The 21,709-nt window shown below is 31.6% G+C and overlaps 1 protein-coding gene across 5 annotated transcripts; it reads left to right on the top strand.

Annotated features, from left to right (window-relative positions):
* The first annotated feature begins 538 nt into the window (after positions 1 to 538).
* Positions 539 to 5,069, top strand: LOC111375170 (fasciclin-like arabinogalactan protein 15). Of its 5 annotated transcripts, none has more exons than XM_022997970.1 (3): positions 539 to 1,991; positions 4,020 to 4,122; positions 4,877 to 5,069. In XM_022997970.1, the coding sequence occupies exons 1-2, from the start codon at positions 554 to 556 to the stop codon at positions 4,097 to 4,099; spliced, it is 1,518 nt and encodes a 505-aa protein (XP_022853738.1). In that variant the 5' UTR covers positions 539 to 553; the 3' UTR covers positions 4,100 to 4,122; positions 4,877 to 5,069. The 5 variants fall into 5 exon arrangements, with proteins under 5 accessions (XP_022853738.1, XP_022853737.1, XP_022853735.1 ...); XM_022997969.1 differs by having other exon boundaries at positions 4,825 to 5,069; XM_022997967.1 differs by having other exon boundaries at positions 4,821 to 5,069.
* Positions 5,070 to 21,709: the final 16,640 nt, after the last annotated feature.

Raw genomic sequence — 21,709 nt, 5'->3', positions numbered from 1 at the left:
AGACAAATCAAGGATAAATAAACTCACATTGCACTTCGAAATGCATTAATCGATCATTTGTGGGATAAACATATGAATTCTGAGAATTAAATTGCAAAAATTTAGCGACTTCGTAATATCATTTATCCAAATTCGAAATGCATTGTACTATTTTCTAATGGCATAATTTCATATTTTCGTTATTGCAGTATTTTTATTAATTGTTCTATGTTTTTTTATATTTATTAATGAATTTAATCTTTTCCGTAATTTAACGTACTTATTTATTTAGTAATTTATGTATTTATGAAATAATTAAATAAATAATATTTCAAATAAGTAGATTATAAAGAATAAAGAAAGGAAAGAAAATGGTTAAACACTGTTCATTTGGTGTAATTTTTGGTGTAATGATTGAAAATAAATTTTAGTTTGGTGCAAAATTTGATACAAAATGAATCAAAATTTGGTACAGGATTGGAGATGGCCTGTTATCTCATTTTGCACCAAAAATTTGGTGCGATGACCGAAGGAAGTTTGCACCAAATTTTGGTATAAGTGGGTGCAATAGGGCATGCATTGGAGATGCCCTCAGCGACCCATCTGGCCCTTCAATTTTCTTCTCGTCTTCAACACAAATCTCAACTCCAACTCCAAGTCATTCAACACAACTCTCAACTCCAGCTCCAAGTCATTCAATTCAATGGCAAATAATTTATTACTCCTTTTCTTTCTCCTTTTCTCCCGTAGGATTCAACTCGGTTCCACATTGCCGGAACAGCCGCGTCAAATCAACTCCAACTCTGTCCTTGTTGCCCTCTTGGACTCCCACTACACTGAACTCGCCGAGCTCGTGGAGAAGGCCCTTCTTTTACCAACACTAGAGCAAGCAGTGTACACCTATAATCTCACTATTTTTGCCCCCATAAATGAAGCCCTGGAGCGCGATCTCGACCCAGAATTCAATCGGTTCCTCCTCGAACCAGGCAATATCAAGTCGCTTCAGACCCTCATCCTCCATCATATCCTCCCCACTAAGCTCACTCTGGGAGATTGGCCCACAGAACCCACCGAGTCAACTCGGCACTCCGCTCTCTCTAACGACCGTATAGAATTTTCATGTAGTTTCAGTTCAAATCATTCTCGCAGTGCTAATAAATATGTAGGTGCTGTGAAGGTTGTATATCCTGACTCCATTGTTCGTCCTGATGGAATCATTCATGGAATTGAAAAGGTACTAATTCCAAAGTCCGTTGAGCACTCATTCAATAATCGGCGCAGCCTCAGATCAATTTCGGCAGTTAAACCAGAAGGAGCCCCAGAAATTGATCCAAGAACCACCCACAAATTGTTATCAAAGAAAAAGGCAAAGTCAGCAACAATCGATGCTCACACACCCTCCAAATTGTCGATATACGAAGCCATGGCACCGGCACCATCCTTGGCTCCTGCTCCGGCCCCTGGTCCAGGTGGGTCCCATCACCATTTTGACGGCGAGAGACAGGTGAAGGACTTCATTCAGACACTCCTCCACTACGGCGGGTATAATGAAATGGCCGACATTTTGGTTAATTTGACAAATCTCGCTACAGAAATGGGGAAACTAATCAGCGAAGGCTATGTTTTAACAGTTTTAGCTCCAAATGACGAGGCCATGGCGAAACTCACTACCGAACAATTGAGCGAACCCGGTGCTCCTGAACAGATAGTTTATTATCACATTGTACCAGAGTATCAGACCGAAGAGAGCATGTACAATGCCGTGAGGAGATTCGGGAAGGTAGCATATGATACATTGCATGTCCCACACAAGCTTTTTGCCAAAGAAGCTGATGGCTCGGTAAAATTCGGCGATGGAGAGGATGCAGCTTACTTGTTTGATCCAGATATTTACACAGATGGGCGAATTTCAGTACAGGGGATTGATGGGGTGTTGATTCCGCCAGAGGATAAGAAGAAGGAAGTGAAAATTGCGAATCAAAATGTTAAGAATTTAAACAAACCAAGAAGAGGTATGTTAAACTTTCAGTGATTATTTCTTTCAAGTTTTTTGGGTGGTGAAGCTAATGGCGGCCGGTAGATGGTAGTGGTGGCGCGATGAAGCGGTGAGGGGATGAGTGTTGTGACGTGTATGACTGTGTCGGTGTCGGTGGGTGAGGGCAAAATTGTCCATACTTGTTTTATTATGTGTTCGTTGCTACTGCTACACCACCTGATTCTTTTGTTAGGATGTGTAAGAAAATTTTAAAAACAAGAATAATTGCTGAAAAAATGAAAGAAAATATTTGTTGATCATTAAGGGGCTGTTTGGACCCGATTTTTTCACCCAAAAAATCAATTTTTTGACCGTTATTTCATTATTACAGCCGTCATATTTGACTTCTTCTCTCACAGGTGGACCCTATTTTTCTCCTAACGATCAAAAAATCAATTTTCAAAATCACTCCCAAACAGGCTCTTAGTCATGTCAAGTATTGTACGCTTTGTGACAAAAATCTTGATACACCCACGGTAAATAATAGAAATATAGGGCTGCAAATATTTTGTTACCTGTGTATGAGAAGTGTTCATAGAAGTTTTAAATTATAATAAATAGAAATAAGTGGTGGATACATTAGGTACATGTGAATCTCTTGAAATGTATGAGCCGAACCGAACATAGGCCCTAGACTCAATTCTGTTGTCAAATTGAAAATTGAGTTCAGCTAAGCCCCTGGACGGTTGATGGCCCCCAACCGTCCCTGGGCTAAGTTCTCATGAGTAGGTAAACCGTCTTCTAACGGTAAAAGTAAAAACTAGAAATTTTTATATTTCCTTTTTTAACGTTTAAAGTGTCTTTTTGCAGCAAATTGAATTTAACCTTATAAAAAACGACATTTACATTCCCTTTGTTATTTTATTAAAGATGAAAATATAGATCAATTTATAAGAATTTGAGTCACTCATCTTAACAATGTTGACCTTTTAAGATGAAATATCAAATCTTAATATGGTATCAGAGCATATTAAACTCTAACGAGCAATTCGATCCAATTAAAACTCAAAATGAGCAGACGAATTTCAAAATTAATCTGCTCTAACGAGCCACCATCTTACAAGGATATGTTAAGAGATAAAATTTCACATTGATAAAGATAAAAATAAAGGTCAACTTATAAGTTATTAGGTTACTCCTTTTAATAAGGTTGATATTTTAAGATAGACCCTCAAGTCTTGACATTTTCTACCTCACCTCTTCCCCTTTCCGTGCGTGTGCACCTTATGCTTTACTAGTTGAGGGATTCAGATATGCAGCCAAAAAGGTTAGGTTCCGCGGTTCCACTTGTGGAATTAGTTATGTTCAAATGGTGGTTAGATTGTCTCCCTTTTGGTATATATGAGTGAATGTGAATTGTTTACAATAGAGAAAATGGGTACTCCAAATATAGAATTGACCACAAAGGGCTGGAACCAACCACCCTAAACAGTAAGGAATTGGTGTTGTCCAACCAAATCACAGATCATTAGTATCTCTCAAGCTGTCGTACTCTCTTACCGATTTGCATGTCTACCATTGTATTTATTTGTTATACCATCACTCCATGCATGTAGGGTATGATGCAATTTCTTTAATCATATTGTCTTTTTATATACATATAATGTATTAATAGTATTTGCAAGCCTGCAATAATTCTTCGGTCCTTGTCCCATTATTAGATCCAAAAATTGAGTCAGAAACAACTTGTTTCAGAACAAGTTGGATATAAATAACTACTAGATCTCAAGCTAAAACCTTTCACAATTGTGCTGTTGGACAACCGTCCAATCAACTGTCTAGACCGTGATGAAGGATTCAAAGGAGTTTACTTTGTATGTTGTTGTTAGTTATGCTTATTTTTGACATCTTTTCATTACATACATGACTGATAATGGTTGACTTTTCACAAGATATCTTCATCTTATTTTTTTAGGTCAGTGCTTTTGATGAAGTTATGACATTTTTTAAAATCAGGGTTGACTCACATGATGAATAATGCACTCATGTAGCTCTTACTATGCAGGGAAATTGCTTGAAGTAGCATGCGGACTGCTTGGGGCATTCGGCCATGATTCCCAGTTTATCACATGCCGGGAAAAGTAAGCTGGTCGCACCAACGGGAAAAGGTAAATGTATGTCCCGATTTCTTCGTACGTGCCTGAACTTAATTCAAAATTTCCATCCGTTTTAACAGATAATAAATATCATACAACGCTTCTTGATGGTAAAATAAAATACATATATTTGAATGCTGTGTCTAATGTGGGATGGCCCTCATTCTGATGAAATTCGCAATAGGCTTTTGGATTCTGGGAAGAGGTTTTTCTTTGGTGGCTGACACTTAGGAAGGAGCTGAACTAAACCCTGCTTTTTATGTTGCAGAAATCAGCTTAATTTCTAAATGCACCAATATCATGTGGTCGTTGTCACTTCCTTTGTCCCACCCCTTAAATTCACACAATGCTATTCTTCATCAAATTCCTGAATTTCGTCAATGAGTGGCAATGAAACTTGAAATCATTTCTGTAAACTCATACTTTGCTTAATAATTTCTATACACTACAAGAAAAGTGATCTTTTGCAACATGTAAAAGACAACATTTATTAATTGCTATAAGGGTCTATCACAATGTTGTTGTTGGTTAACATAATTGAAATTTGACGATGTTGTTTTAATGCTTGATGCTAAAATACATATACCACTTCACCTAAACTTTTAAGGTGCTGGCGGAAGGGACAAACTTATTAGTATACAATAATTGCTAGTCTTTGAGCTTCATATTCATACTTTATTTAATCATAAACGTGTATTCATTGCGGGCAGGCAGATGAATAATGTACAGAATCCTACTTCAGTATTCTCTTTCTTCTTCATGGTAGATTTCGCGAGGTATACTGCAGCTGGAATGGAAAAAAGAAAAAGAAAAAGACAAGATTTTGTTACCCTCCCTGTATTTTGTGTATGGTCAATAATGCTGGGTTGGAGAAAGAAAGATATATATGTGTTTAGTGCTTTGGATTCATTTTGTGCGTTTTTCGATGGACTCTATATAAAAATGGATAATCAAATAAATATCTTTTCTTTTGGATTGGTCAGTCAAATCAAGTTAAATCATGTTTTTTGTAAAAACAAAAATTGTATCTTTTCTTTAAAAAAAAAAAAAAAGGTTAAACCCTAACCTTAAGGGTCCCCCACCACTCCTGCACTGGAGCATTGTGAGGGAGGTAAATCGCAGGTTATGCCTCCAAAGGTACAGGGCGGAAGACTGCTTGTACACTTGCACTTACCCAAGAACCAAATTCATATTTCAGGATTCGAACCCTTGACGCAGCAACCTCAAGTAAAGTTGAATTTATCCACCCTCCCCTTTTACCACTTGGAGATGTGCCCTGAGAGCAAAAATTGTATCTTTTCTTCTTGTACAAGGGAACGGTCAATTATTCATGTTTTTCCCCCGATTTAGGTATGTATAACTTTTAACATAAAACCAGAGGGACAGATTTTTGGGTTTTCTTGACATTATTTCTTTTTCAAGTTATTAAGATTTTTTATTTTTTGCCTGATATATATTTAGTTTGCCTCTTCAAAAATAATTTTAAAATATCTATTTTACGATTCAAAAATAAATGTGAATAATAAAATTAAAATTTCAAATAACATAAAAAAATTGCCTTGTTTGTTGAAATTATGTACATCATTTTTATGCACCAGAACTATGTCAATTTGTAGTGTATTATAGATGTTAGGTTTAAAGCAATATGAGCTAACAATGGCAGAAAAGTGCGTTTTCGTATTTTGTATTGAGGCTAATCCTAACAATATCAGAGCTATTACCACCATGGAGTCGCTTAAAATCACGAAAAAGGTTCAAAGATTGGCAAGTCAGATGGCAGCACTTGGTCCATGTTATGTTCAGCACATAAGTCCCACCATTTCTTCCAGAAGTATTGATACATGTAGAATGATGATTGACAAGTTTTGTTGACAATTATGATTTATCAACGTCACATTCATCAATTTCAAAATATTTTAAAAATTACTTTTTCAATTCAGATTTTGTTATATCAAACATTGTCAACCTACCTTGTCAACCATCATTGTACAAGTATATTAATTGTTTTTCCATATAATTATCATATGATGGTTTTTGGGTGCCATAGGTGCCATTGATCCAGAAAAAATTTAACACGAGCCAATACGTATAAAAAAATATTGCACATAAAAAAATAATTTTTTTTACTTAAATTTTTTTTAATGGTCATTTGGGTTCGAAGGAATGGGCTGTAACACGACCCAGTCCGTCCCTGGATCTGCCCATGCCACCATGGACTCATTGGGCTCGGTTAATTGGATTTTGTTTGGGTGTTTTCTCTAATGGAGATTTTAGTGATTGGGTCTAGCCTTGGGCTAGGGTAAGCATTTCATGTGGCTGATGTGTTTGTGGGCTAAGGGAGATAGTGAGCTGCATGATGAAGTTATAGGCTTTCAGTAGCTTGGTTCTTTGGCTGAATTCTAACGTCGCTGCAATTGTAGAATCTCCACTTAATTTTTTCTTGGACCAAGCTCCACGTATAGGAGCTCGATTCACAGGGGCCTCACAGACCCCTCACTGTAGGGGTCACGCCCCCATACGCATTAAAAAATATGTGGGGCTTGTACCTCCATCTTTTTCCTTTTCTCTTTTCATATGAATAGTAAATCATGCACAATAATCTCGTAAGCAGTATGGATAAACAGTACGTGCTCATGAGCAGTAATTTGTTGAAGAACTTGCGAATTTTAATGCATGATAAACAGTCTAGTAAGTGCAAATAGTAATATCTAATACCAAATTCGTATAGAATAATGTTATGTAGTCTTGTTGGGATTGCAACCCCAATTTAAATAACTCTAAATGATAGATTAAATGAAAAGTGAAATTATATAAGTCATTTAATTTAACTTATCATTTAATATCACATTAGCGCCACGTAGACTGAAATTATAATTCTAGTTGGACTAAGTAGCATTACTTATTGATATAAGATGCAATGAATAAGAATGAGACTTGAAAAGACGGAGAAAGAGAGTATAACTAGAGAAATTAGAGTGAGAAACACCAATTTATTCAATAATCAAGTTTAACTATTACTGTGCATAATCCCTCTTCATATAGGGTCTAAAGCAACCTAATTTAAGCAAGAAAATAACTAAAATACTATAAAATCTTAATTAAGTTTCCTAAAACAAGCATCTAAATTAAAAAGTATTTTATATAAAAATAATGTTATTCACAATCGTACACTGCGACAATCACCCTACGAATAACCACCTGTCACGTGTATGTCATGTAGGGTGACTGTCGCTGTAATCGACTACGAAAAATATTACTCTTTATATAAAATAACTATCGCAGTTTATGTACTTGAGTGTCAGTAGCATTACATTCATTACATTTACAAAACATATTTCACAAAATCATAGAAAGTTTAAAAAGTTCGCATATCAGCAATACATATAAGTAAATAAATAAGTTTTAAAATAACTTTTTTCACTTATATAAATTAGATTTGAGTAACTTGTGTTGACAGTAAGGTACAAATTACTTTCAAAATAAGTAACTCTTTTACTTAAACTAGTGTCTGGCCTTGCAATGCATGGTTTGAATTTTCTTGAAGGTGATATTGGTGTGGTGACTTACTTGAGTATGGAGTATTCGCGAGAGAGAATTACATTGAATGAATTTTTGGGAAGCGAAGAAAGTATTTAGTTGATTTTCTTCGACAAATAGACAAAAAATAATAAATTTTCAGAGAGAATTTCTTCATTCTCTTTCTCCTTTTCACATGAGAAACAGAAAAGGAGCTTTCTTAAAAAGGAGAGTATATCAAAACAATCTTTCTTAAAAAGAGAGAAAAAAAATAAATATGACATATAAAGTATCTGTGTTCTATTCATCATGAACCATAATATGAGCTATAAAGCAGACACAGCTAACACTATATTTTTATTTTCACATATGAGAAATAGGGAAGAAGGGAAAACAAATAATTGAGCATTTGCAATAGAAGAGTGTAAAAGAAGTGATAATTGAAGGAATAATTGAACAATCTATATTTTCAATCCTGGATACTCAGCAATTAATTTAAGTAAACCAGAACATCCCCTATCCATAGAGTGAATGTTTTACATTTAAAGTTTTCAAACAATCAGTAATTCTAAAAAAGACTGATTGAAATAGATGTTGCCAACTTTTGATTTCTGGTCCATTTGATTCGGGAGGTAGAATCAATGGAACTTCTTCTGGAAGTGACTTTCATGAAAAATAATCCTTCATGCTGATGTCCTTGTGTTTCACTTCAAAATCTTTATAATGTCTATTACTTTGCTTCTTCCCATCTAATAAGCTAAAACCACGTGGTGTTGTTGCATAAGTAATGGTGATTTCTGTTTATTAAAAAAAAATTCACGAGCTAGAAACAAGTATGAAAGTCCAACATTTTCATGGTTCCAACGCTGAATGAAGTGCAAGGCAATGTCTCTACAAGATGATCCTCAAAGAGTACAATGAATATCGTGTCATGGTATACAAGAAAATTTCTTTTGATTGAATTCATCTTTCACGGCATTTTGCGAAGAATTTGGTTTCGGTTCTGTATAAAATTCAAAGGAGTTAATATATATATCAAAAATACTGGAGTGCTCTACATATCTTCTACCTATTGAGAAGAAAATCAAGCCTCGACCAAAAATACTGATTAATATTATTGGCTTTTAGTTACTTACCTAGTAGGTCTATTAATGGGACGATGCTATGATTTCTCTATTTATGATATGTTTTATATTCACTATCGAAATTTGTAACATATGGTTCAAGAATCACTAAATTGAAAATAGATGTAGCATTGTGATTAAATCTATTAACCAATTGAAGTTTGACTATCGAGATGTTGACATAAAATATTTCATATATTCCAATTGATCGAACTTTGTTATTAATTCCAAGTTTCAATAGTTGCCTACAGATCTTACACGTCTTAATGAAAAAAAATATGTACCTTGGATTATAGTAGTTTTTTCCAGGCTATAGAAAAGGAGGGAAATCACCTACTTTGTGTTTAGTTGTGTCATATCGGCCAAAGCATAAATCTAGTCCTTCAATAAAGCATATGTTGTAATCCACAATGATAAGCTTTCCATGGTTCGACCTGCATGTAGCAAATATTTTATAGTTAGTAATTCGAATAAAAAATAAGTACAAAAAAATTTTAAATGTGTACATAAATGGGAATCTCCACTTAATCCGAAATGAATTTTCTTTTGAGTTCATGAACAGCGTACCACAGGTCAAGTCCAGTTGAGAAATGGTCAAGATATCGCAAAACTTAACATTTTCGTGAATGTGAAAAAGCATTCTCTTACTATATGAGTTGTTAATTTTTGAAGCAAGAGAAACTTTTTTTGTTATGCCATTTTAGGCTTTGCTATAACCAATGAAGAATTGCCTTGATTATATGGGCTATAGCTATGAGAAATGACTAATAATAATTTTTATTGCAGTTGGATTAATTCAAATTACACATTCTTGAAGAATAAAGCTGCTGTTATTCTAGATGATAAAGTTCTTTGTAAAGATTTTTTTTTTTAAAAAGCATTATATATTGAATAATATTTATTAGTTGCTGCTTTCATGACAAGTCACTTCATACGATGCAAAGCTACGAGTTGCACAATATCCTTCGCAATAGAGTCCATCTTTTTAAGTAGTTTTCCTCCCTGCACTTAAGCAAAGCAAATTATGAGAAATAACCTTTAGCACATTATTGCAGCATTATTCCAAAACAGAACTTTAAAGGAGCAAAATTATTAACACACTCAGTTTCTATCCATTAGTCACATTCTTCATCATATTTTCCTCTGCCTCCATGAACTTCTTTTGAGCATTTTTCATCACACTTTGAGCCTCAGCCAATTGAGTCTTTGCTGTAACTTTTGCATCGGCCAATTTTTCACTCATCTCATCAAATGAATTTTCAATCTACCTAAGTTCACCATATTAGAAACTATGACAATGATCTTATAACATCATAAAAATAAAAGGAAAACCTTACAAAATAATACATTTTTAGGAAATTCTAGTTCAATTCCAATAGCCTTTTTCAGACTATCTTCCTGCATGGAGGGTGAGATACTATCAATATTTCAAGCGGCTTCTTGCCATTTGCCAAAACAGATGCATGAGCAGTTTTTTCAAGCATAAACTTCAATTCAACAGCAGTTTTAGCTTGTTCGTAGATGGAAACCCACTCATTTTCTAGAATGAAAAAGCCTATGTGTTGTTGATTATCATATGGCTACAAATAAAAAATAACTTATATAATGAATCAGAATCTTAACAACAAACATGTAAGACATAAATAATGTGCACAGAAGCTTACCATATTTTCTATGTGAATAAATTCCTTAGCATTGATCATGCCCCAGTTTCCATAAACGAGCCATTTTATTAGCTTAAAAAAGTCAACAGCATGAAAATGAAAATATAACAAAACTCCTACTATTCTTCTCTCCAGTAATAGTGATATGAAAATGCTACGTAGTGATTCTTTAGCTGCATTCTAGAACTAATCTCGTGACCGAATAAAAAATTTTATTACATGAATATTGTGATTCACATATCTATTACAATTACTAAAATTTTATGAGAAGATTACCTCAAGAACCAGAATTGTCACCATCACAGTGCAAACATTGCCATCAACGTTTACTTTATGATGTCTAACTTGCTCGAGTAATTACTGCACCCACTCAATAGGATAGATAAAAAATAAATAAAATAACTCTTTCACTTGCCGTTAAAGCAAAGAAATCTAAATGAAAACCATAAACTTTATGAAAGATCATAGTAAAATTGTAAGGCAGAAATGACTTGTATAGTCAATCTCAAATGGACATTAACACCCATTTATTCCTCTTTAATCTATTCAAAGGGAAACATTTTCCCGAGAGAAAATAAAATATTATTTAAACTGCAAAGTCAAAAATTTATAATTAGTCATTTAACATTTTCTCTTATAGCTGTAAAAAAAAAAAAAATAATAATAATAATAATAATAGTAGTAGTAGTAGTAGTAGTAGTAGTAGTAATTATTTACGATTAAATTAATTTCCAATCAAATAAATTCTAAGTATTTCTTCAATTAAGAAATAAATGAAAAAAAAATTAACGAAGCAATCTAACCTTTGGGCCACTCCGCGATAATTCTGCCTAAAGCATTCTTTTCACTAATCAACAATTTTGACAGAGAAAGAGACATCGTTTCCTGTCTATGGTAACTCCCCCCAAGTGAGGACTGCACAAATTCCTGAGTGATCAGATTTTAATTCGGAAATCATTTCTTTCCTCCAAATCCTTCTTCTCTTTTAAATCCATCACTACCAACATTTTCACCATTTATTTTCTTATCATTCTAGTTATACTGCTGCTGGTGATGATGCACAATGCTAATTGTGTCATTTTTTGGCCATCCAAGTCGCTCCAATTGGCCAAGTTAACAGTGAACAGCTAACAAGGATTATGATAAAAGATTTAGAACTCCTGTAGTAAACAGAGAAATTCTTTGTTTTCAAGCAGAGATAAAAAATTAATTCACACAGTTAGTGATAAGGACAAAAAACTTCAATGTTGTCTGACAACAATATAAATGGAGGATGAGCTTCTTAAATCTGGAATTCACGAAGCACTGAAGTAGCAAGAAATGACTGATTTGGATTTTGGGCTTGAATTGAACTGCCCGGTTCTTATGAATAATCCTTCCTGTCAGACAAAGGTTGAAACATCTTTAGTAAATTCAGTTACAACCATAAAAACACAAAATAAAAAATTAAACAAATATTTAAAACCTATTACAAACTAAAGGAAAAAAAGAAGGCGAAAAATAGAAGGAATCCAGCATCATCACTATCAACTTTGTAAAAGAAACAAAAGGTTACACAACCAGCTAGGAAAGATCATAAAGCATTGCGTCCTCGGACGCCTTAGTTGATCTCTCTAAGCTAGTGTCTTCAATTTGAAGAACAAATTTGCCTCTTTTGGACCTGGCCGAGGACATCTTGTAGCTGAGCTTTATCATAGAGTTAAAATAATAAAAGTGTTAATTAATGCAATAGATAAATGTGTAATTGGAAAAGTGAGAAAAAGCATAACAAGCGATTTAATAAATTTACCAACCTTATTGAGAAATTATTGATGCTAAGCATCATCAAAATTCAATAATTTGCTCCTTTATAAAATATGACTTCATAATTTGCTCCTTTATAAAATATGGAGAAAATGTCTGCAGAGATTAATAATGATTCTACTATAGTCAATACCGATTCTGCACGTGCTTTGATTTCTTCCGATGTATGAATGTTGTGGCTGCAATCATATATATGAAATTTTCACTTTTGAAAATCAACAAGAAAAAGAAACCAAGTGTTGCTTGGATATGCTGATGGAATTAATAAATAGTTGTATGTTATTCACGGTCGAGCTGATACGGGCAATTCTCCTTTTATATATCGTTGTAATGCATTGAAATTAGTTGCAGAATGGCCAATTCCTTCTTTCATATTTGTATACCAATGAACACATTCAGTTTCGAATCTAAGGTCCACATTCAGTTTCGAATCTAAGGTCCATGATTGCATATTCTTTAGAAAGCAGGGGAGAACCGACGGTAATAAGCCTTCTCAATAGCTTTAATTCTATATCAATATGCTAGTAAAAAAAATGTAAATTAGATATATGAAGAAAAATGAATTATGATTATTAAATTTTACTTACCACAATATTTATATTTTTTGTTTCATCTAGTATATTTTCTGGCGATTGTCTTTTGTATAGATTGCCAATTCCATCGTTCCAATATGCGCTGTATAACATAATTTAAATCAATTTTAAATGAGTAAAAAACAAATTATAATATTTAAGTTAGCAACGTAAAATTAAATATCTTACCCTGATGGATTTTGTAATATCCATTATCTAATGTTTTTGTACTTATCGATGTTATGGTCTTCTAAAATATTAGTTGGCGTTGTTGATGAAGATTGTGTCTATTTTTGCTTACTTTTTTTTTTCTTTCACCGATCTTTCCACGTCTTCAATATGTTTAGATGTTGAAGGAATTTCGAAGTCAATTCGACTTGTACGAGGAGGTATATCTCGTCGTATAGAGCTGACAATCGTTTCCATGTGTGATTTTCAGTCGGATAACTGATTCTGTATACTTTGATTTTGTTCATCAATGTAAAATTTGGCTGAGTTGAAACCGGTATCCACATAAGATTGCATGCTATGGAAGTAGTCTTGTTGGCTTTTTTGCTGATGTTCAAAGAATTGTTTTTTATTGTCAAAAATCATTTGGTAGTCTTCTTGCGTTTCAAGAATTGTATGATAGCGAGTTTCTTATTTTGTTGATTTTTCAATCATTTGTGTTTTTAATCCGTCATAGAAACTAAATACATCTGACACTACTTGTTGTCTATATATGTTGAACATCTGATCTATATCTTCTTTAGTTACATAGTTTGAGCTTTCAGAAAAAGTAGATCAGATTCTAGTTGAAGTGCCTATAGTTGTTTCTTGCGTATGTATGTTATCAGCTGGAATTTGTTGTGTTATATTATTGGATTCACCATTGACAATGATATCTAGTATACGAGGTTGGTTATCAGCTGGTAGTGAAAGATTTGCATACTAGAATGTTTCTAATTCTTCTTCAGTAGAATTCAATACTGCAATTACTTCGATCTATAATTGTAATAAAATATTAGATTTATATTTTTAAATTTATTTATAAATAATTAAATACATATTTAATTGTAAATTGAAATAAATCATACATGTTGAGTAGTCAAAAATTGTTTAACGATTTGTTCTGTTAATACTATTTTGGGCTTCCATTTATGCATTCGTGGAGACTGGAAGCGTGTACGGATACGACGTCCGAATTGTCGTCGAATTTAAGGGAAAGCTTCATATATCCAATACTAAAATAAAAATAAAAGAAATATTAAAGTTTTTATATGATTAAATTATATGTAATAGGGAAAAAAATAAAAGAAAAATACCTGGAATGCAAGTAGATAACCATGTAACGTATATTTACAATCTGTTTGGTCATTTTGTTGCATCCTTCGTATTCTTTCAAGGTGTGATTCTTGCAATGAATTTAATAAAATAAAGTATGCTTTACGTCCCCATGGATACATAAGAAATTATCAAGTTGTTCAACCATTCCAAGGGTTCTGAAATCGATGTGTCTTCCATTTGGTTTTAAAACGCATTCGACGAACATAACTAATCTTAACTTGAATTTATCTTCTTGATCTTCACACATGTGAAATACTTCAGAAAGTCTTTTCATAGAAATTCTTTTTGAACCATTGAAGTATTCATCCCTAAGGCGAGTATTATTAAAATTGAGATCAACAGCTACTTCATGATATGGTAATTTGGTGATTAGACAAAATCCTTGCATGCCAAAACAGGCCACATGATCGTCTAATCGTACCCAAACTTCATTTTTTTTGCCGCAGTTGAAAAGTCTCATTATGAACTTGTGTATTAATTTGCTACTAAATTTTTCATTTTGTTCTTTATACATACTTCCATAGATAAATCTGTGAAAGTGACTGCATAATAAAGAAGCTTGATCCTTTTCATCTATAAGTTCGACAAAATCTTTAAGGTTCTGATGATTTGCAAATTGAGTAATGGTAGCAGAGAACCATTGATTTGGAAATAATATGTATTCTAACTACATCTGCAAAAATTATTAAAAAAATTATTTATTAATCATAAAATTTATATATATATAAATTTAACGTACTTTTTGTACATGGAAATAAAGAGGTATATGATAGGAATCATATATGCTTGATAATAAAGAACCCTAGTATTAAATATTTTGTTAAACTACTCTATAACAAGAAAGCAGTTTTTGTCTATTCAAACTATAATTTCCTTATTCAGACACCAACTTAGAAATAGGCAATAACAAACGTCAAAACACATCTTCATTTTCTATTTTGCGTAATATGCTAACTCAAACAAAAATATAGCTATATATATATATATAGACACACACACACACACACAAAACACATATCCCTTGAAAATAGACAAATTTTGTTGAAACGAAAAAGGAAAAGAAAAGTTACAAAATACGGGTAGCCCGCAAAGATGTTAAAATTTTTCGGAGCACTCTTTTAGAATATTTTTATGTACTAAAGAATGTAAAAACAACATTCATCACCATTTATCTAATGAGAAACCTGAAAATTGTTTGTTCAACCCTTACGAGTAAGCACATAGAACAAACATAATAACAAGAATAAGTGTGAGGAATGCTACCTTAGAAACCAACAGAGGAATTTTCTTAAACAGCTCTTCGGTGACTAACTTTTCTTCTCTTTTATATATGTCAAAGACAATCCTGCAAAGAATTAGAAATAAATAAAACTAGGTTTGAGTACAACTCATATGTTAAATATGTAGCTATAGAATTATCTTCTTATTAGAGGTTCGAGCTTTGTAGGGCCTATTTAGACCTAATACACATTCAAGAACACATAATGTGTGGATAAAATTTAAGATGTGCAAAAAATTACTCCAAATGAAAATTACTGAGTAATGTAGTTAAGTTCAACCGACACAATCTCAATGACAACGTAAATCAATTTAAGATACCGTGCTGCTTTATTAATTTGTGGGTGAACCAAAGTTATATTCAACATTATTATGTATTAAATCCAAAAATAATAAATAATAAATCTGGTTGCTTCTATTTCAGTTATCAATGCTAAATCTTAAAAATAAATAATGAAATGGAATACACAAATAAAATGAATAATCGAAAAATATGGAACCGTAACATTTAAGATGAGCACATTAGTCTGCGAAAATTTTTGTTGAACAAAAAGAAAGAAGTTGACTACTAAGGTTTGTTTCGTTAATTTGTTCAAAAATAGAATATAAGAACAAATGTGTTTCTTTAGACTTGCCGTGAAAAAAATTGAACATTTAATAAATTTATTGATTGGTCAAATTTCTCTATTCTTTGTGTCAAAGGAATTCCCCCTTTTTGTTTATCTCTAACAGCTTGGCCAATTGAATGTAATAATTTTAGGATTGGATTTGAATTTTGATTTATAATTAAGGATTTCCAAATATTAGGTTGTAGATAAATAAGGCAGACTCATTTATGTTATTTTCTTTATCATCTTTTTAAGTAGAATATATGAATCTATAATTTATAGTTCCTATCAATTAGATTTGTGGAAAGAGAAGTTTTGTATTAAAAGTTCACATTTAAGATTGGGATTCATTGCCATTTTTTCATCCATAATGCCATCTAAAAGAAGGTAGAGAGTTTTTACCCACTCAAATTTAAATCTCATATGTAAATACCATTGAAATTCTAATAGGTAAAACAAACTTTCTTTCAGTTTTTTGATCGGGATAAGTATACTTATAATAATATAAGAACCCAGTATCTCAAATCTTAATTTAGCTTCTTTACCTTGTCACTTGTGGTTGTGGATGCTTGTAAAAACTTCAAGTTCACAAAGCATATTCTTGGTTTATTTCTATGAGGTTAGAATATATAGTTTTTGTTGGTATAAAAAATTGAAACTGTAAAAAAAAACTACATAACAATATGTATATGAATACAATTACTCATAACCCATTTCTACATTTACTATGTCCTTCCATTTTCTTGAAAACTTAATTCATTCTATTCATATAACAACATTTAAGCACTTATTTTGATTCATTTTAAATGTAGACAATATTGAATACCCAATTTGACCATCAAATCATGCAATCCACTATATTTCAAAAGTTCAAAAAAGAAAAAATAGAAAGCGACTTAGTAGTTTTGTTATTTACTCAATTCAAACATACTATGGTCCAGCATGTGTATTTCACTAACCCAAAAAAGAAAGAAGGAAAGCAAATTAAAGGTTTGGCTACTTTAGCGAATTCAAACACAAAATAATTTGAAAGAATTATTACTTATAATTAAATCAATCAATCAATCCAAAGAAAACAAGCTGCATCACATTAATGAATCAAATTTGTATATATTCCACACATTAACAGATTAAAAATCTCAAAAGGAAAAAAAATAGTTTAAGGGGGTGTATTTTTATCGATGACTACAACACCGTTTCTTCGTTTAGCAACCTTTGAAGAAATTAAAAGAAATTCCTTTAATGATCTGAGATTTCATCACTATTCAACGTCGTTTCCATTTCTCTTCTTCTCTGAAGGTAAATATAATTATCATGCCTTCAATTTCTTCATTTAATGTAGATTTTCTGATTTTTTTTTTCGTTTCTCTTCTTTTGTGAAAGTAAGTTCTTTACCATAAAAAATCAATATTTTCAATAATTTGCCTTGGCAGCCAAACAAGTAGACAAACCACATAGCACTCTCTTTCATAACCATGGATATAAAAATACACAAGACATTTACACTAACAAAAAGCTAAATGACTAAAAAGGACAAAAAAAAAAGAATGAAGAATCATTTAATAAAAATTTACATATCTTTTGAAAAGAATAGAAACATGTGATTACACTAAAGTAATATTATACCTTAAAGTATAAGTACTCATACCTATTGCCAGCACAAAATGAAAACGACAAAGATCCCAAGAGACGCTATTAAAACCTTGCAAAATGTTAATGAACAAACGTGAGATTCAACTATTACGAATCGATGAAATGACAAACTAACAATTAAAATAATTTACAAGATTGAAATACAATATATTGAAAACAACAAAAGGCCAACTGTCACAAAAAAATAGAAAGATAATATTGAAGACATATTTAGGAATTTTAAAAAGTAAATCTTAAGAAATCAAAGCCAAAAATGAACGTGTAATTTTTTTCAATATTGCAAAAATAATATATTTCCAATTCCCATTCAGAAATTTACACCCATCTACATTCAAAGTGTTGAAAATTGGAGCTTTTCAAATTTTAAACCCTTTACATGAAATAGTCAAAAAACTGAATTCCCATTCTGAAATTTCCACTTCTCTGCATTAAATTCTTAAAAATTGGGGCCTTTCAAAAATAGTCAAAAAAAAAAAACTATGTAGAAAACCTGCAATAAGATCAGAAAGAATTACAACAAACCAAAAACCCCATATCTCTGTACGAATGTCTACTTGTTTGACTAACAAGAAATAATTAACAGCGAGACAGCAAAACTTTCAAAGTTTAACAATAACGAGTGATTTTGTAGAAGACGAGTTCGAAAAAGTGTGTAAAATGAATACAATATCACAAGATAAGACCACAATCTTGAAACGTGAATAAGAACCCAAGTTTCTATTGGAAATCCTAAAAAATGTGAAGAGAAGTGCCAGGGTTTTGGCTGGCAGCAAAAATGAAGAGAAGAAAATATGTTTTAACGATTGAGAAAGAAGAAGAAAAGTAAAGTATTGATAGCTTTGAAAATAGAACTAGAAAATACTGGGAAATTTGATTTTATTTGATTTTTTTTTACAATAATGTCGAAATTTTAAAAATTGATTAAAATGTGCTGTGTATAAAGTTTTAAGTTTATTTGATATGTGATTTTGTATTAAATAATTTTTTTAAGTTTATTTATTTTTGTTATTTGTATCGTAGTTATTAAGAAAATTATATAGAGGTTAAATTCATAATTCACATTTCATTCTTGAACATGGAAACTCAACATTAAAATGATAAATACAAATAAAGGTATATTTAGCGAATATTGAAGTGGAATTTAGGATATTAATGTAATTATTTAATCAAAATAAAGTTTTTACGAAAATTTTGATATTACTATATATAATTACATGTATTTGTTATAAAATTATCATAACTTTATAAATTGTATAATGAAAATTTGGTTATTTCTTTTACGAAAATGCAGTGTGGAGTGTAATTAGTTAGCACATTGCGGAGTGTCGTGCGGAGTGGCGCTCTTCCGTGATAGATGGAGTGACTTCGAGCAAAGCTGAGTGTGAGCAAGTCGCATAGCGCAGCTTGTTCCTTGAAACACTCCACGCTGCGTAGAGTGTGATCACTCCACGCATTGCGGAGTCAACTCCGCATAGCGCAGAGTATAGCACTCTGCGCTGCGTGGTGCGAAGTGTTAGACTAAAACACTCCACGAATCTGGAGTGATTTTCTAAACTTTTAACAGCGAAGTTAAAAGTAGCAGCTCCAAGTTCAACTATTTTTTTCACGTAAAAAAGTACAAATTTAAAATTATTATTTGTGTTAAATTAAAAAATCTTAAAAAAGTCAAAATATCAATTCAACATAGCCATGTAGCATGCTAAAAAAATGGATCCTAAAATATTTGAATACTTAACATTGCAGACTGAAGTTTGAATTGGAAAAGGTTTCAAGAGTATATAATGTATAAATGTTTGGCATGATTTTTTTAACATAATAGTATTTGCTAAATTTCTTATTGGCTAAACTATATATTCTTTATAGCATAAATAAATTTCAAATTTATTTTCATCAAATAAAAATTACCTTTTCTGATAGTAGAGTAGGCGGCGAGAACGGTGGTGACCTTCGATTTTGGAAGCTTAACAAATGTTTGCTTGTGAAATGAAAATGAAATGGTTGCTAAAATGATAATGGGTAAGTGGTTGAATGTAATAGTTGTCATATAATCAATGTTGGTAGATAGAAGTTGGTATGAATAAATGTTGGTAGTTGAAATATGTAAATGCAAATTCAAATTTAATATAGTTTATTTTAATTGATGTAATTAATAATGTAGTTATGTATTTGTAGTTTGTAAAGGATTTGTGTGGTTTTGAAATACAAGAAAGCTTCAAAATTTAATAAATTGTTGAAGTGTTGTATTATACATTAGCAAAATGTGATAGATTGAAATTTAGTTGTTTTTTATATTCAATATTGTATAAATTTAATTATAGAAAAAAATCCATAAAATTTTGTGCAGTCTTTAAATACAAAAAAAAATGCAAAATGTAATAAATTGTTGAAATGTTGTGTGATGAAAATATAAAGATTGTTATACATTAGCAAAAGATATTAGATTACAATATTTACATTAGAAAAAAGTACTTTGAAAGCAACTTCCTAACTTTCAAAAGTTGCAAGCTGTTTTTAGTTAACAATTGACAGTACTTGGAAAATAGACGACGCAATTTTGTTTACATTATTATTGCCAATTGATACAAAAGTAATGTAGTGATTTTCAACTTTGCAAACTTGGTTCGTCTCCCATGTCATAGCTTTTGCAAGGCTTCTTTTTAGCAGCCTGGTGTAATAATTTCGTCTGCAATTTCAAAGAGAAACCATTTGATATTTGTTGTAGTTATTTCTTTAGTCTTTGGGGAGACTATACACATCTTCTCTTTGCCTTTTGTACTTTTTTCCTTCAAATTTTCCTGCAGTTCACTTGTATTGCTGTCATCAATTGTGACATTTGAAGCACTTGTTGTTATTAAAGAGTTCAATGCAAAGATAATTTCAAAATGGTATTCTGGAGGATTTTGTCGTTTGTGTGTGACTTTCAGATAGAACTGTGCTTCATTTTCACTTTCCATTTTCATCTCTTTGTCGATTTCTACATCTGATTCCTGTAATAGAAGTAACATCTTAGAATAATAAATGTTAAAGTACTAAAATAAATTATATTAAACAATGTTGGAATTTTAATTTTACCTTTTGGAAATAGTTCATTACATCATTTGCAGTAACTTCCAAAAATTTTTCTGTCGTATCGCCGATAATGGTTGCATCCAACTATCCAAATGTGTCTTCGAGATGAACGAAAGCATTCACTCCGTGAATGACTTTTTTGCAAAGCATAGCTGTATTATGTTGTTTTTAAATAATCATTAATATGAAGTAAAAATTTAATATATATTTAATAGTACAAGCTACCTTGGAACAGCGTTTGCATGTTTGCATTTGCAGAATCGACATTTATAAATTTCTCCAAAATCTGCGTTGAATGTTTACTTGCAGTTGTTGCAAGCCATATACCAAAACTTTTTACTTTTGGAAATGATTTTCTAATATGCTTTGATCCAATAAAATTTTTTCTGGAAAAAAAATATTTAGTTATATTCAACAAATAGTAAATGGAGATAATCCCCGATAGATAATATTTCAGTATAGAATACGAAAAAAATTTATGTTACTTGTATATTAAATAAAAATATATTACCGCTAAATACAATCCTAGTAAATCTGTAATTGGCGTGAATTTGTCCTGAGTTGGAGACGATAGTTTTGGTGGGCTTACGACGACAAATGGCTTATTTTTTGTAAGCTTGTCAAATTTTTCTTTGTTGACCTCCATCCTATAAGAAAATAAATATAAAAATAGTAAAAAAATAAAATAAAATTATTATGTTAATTTTTTTTATTAATAATGAAACGTAGTTATTATTTTAAGCACCAGTTTCTATAGTTTGTAACAGCTAATAGATCAGAATTAATGAAGATGTTGCTATTGACTTCGGTTGAAAGGGTAATGCTTGCAGAACAAAAAAAAAAGTAATTAATATATAATTGCAATTTTGTGAATGTTTGAAATCAATAGGTATGCAAGATTATACCATTGAGTGAAGACACCTTAAGATTAGTAGCCGATATAATGGGTCTTTGTGCAAGATTTTCAACTATTGTAACACATTCTC

Source organism: Olea europaea, unplaced genomic scaffold (genome assembly GCF_002742605.1).
Source record: "Olea europaea var. sylvestris unplaced genomic scaffold, O_europaea_v1 scaffold1344, whole genome shotgun sequence".
Lineage (NCBI taxonomy): Eukaryota > Viridiplantae > Streptophyta > Magnoliopsida > Lamiales > Oleaceae > Olea > Olea europaea.
Note: the sequence above shows the minus strand (reverse complement) of the source record. Positions and strands in the feature narration are given on the sequence as shown.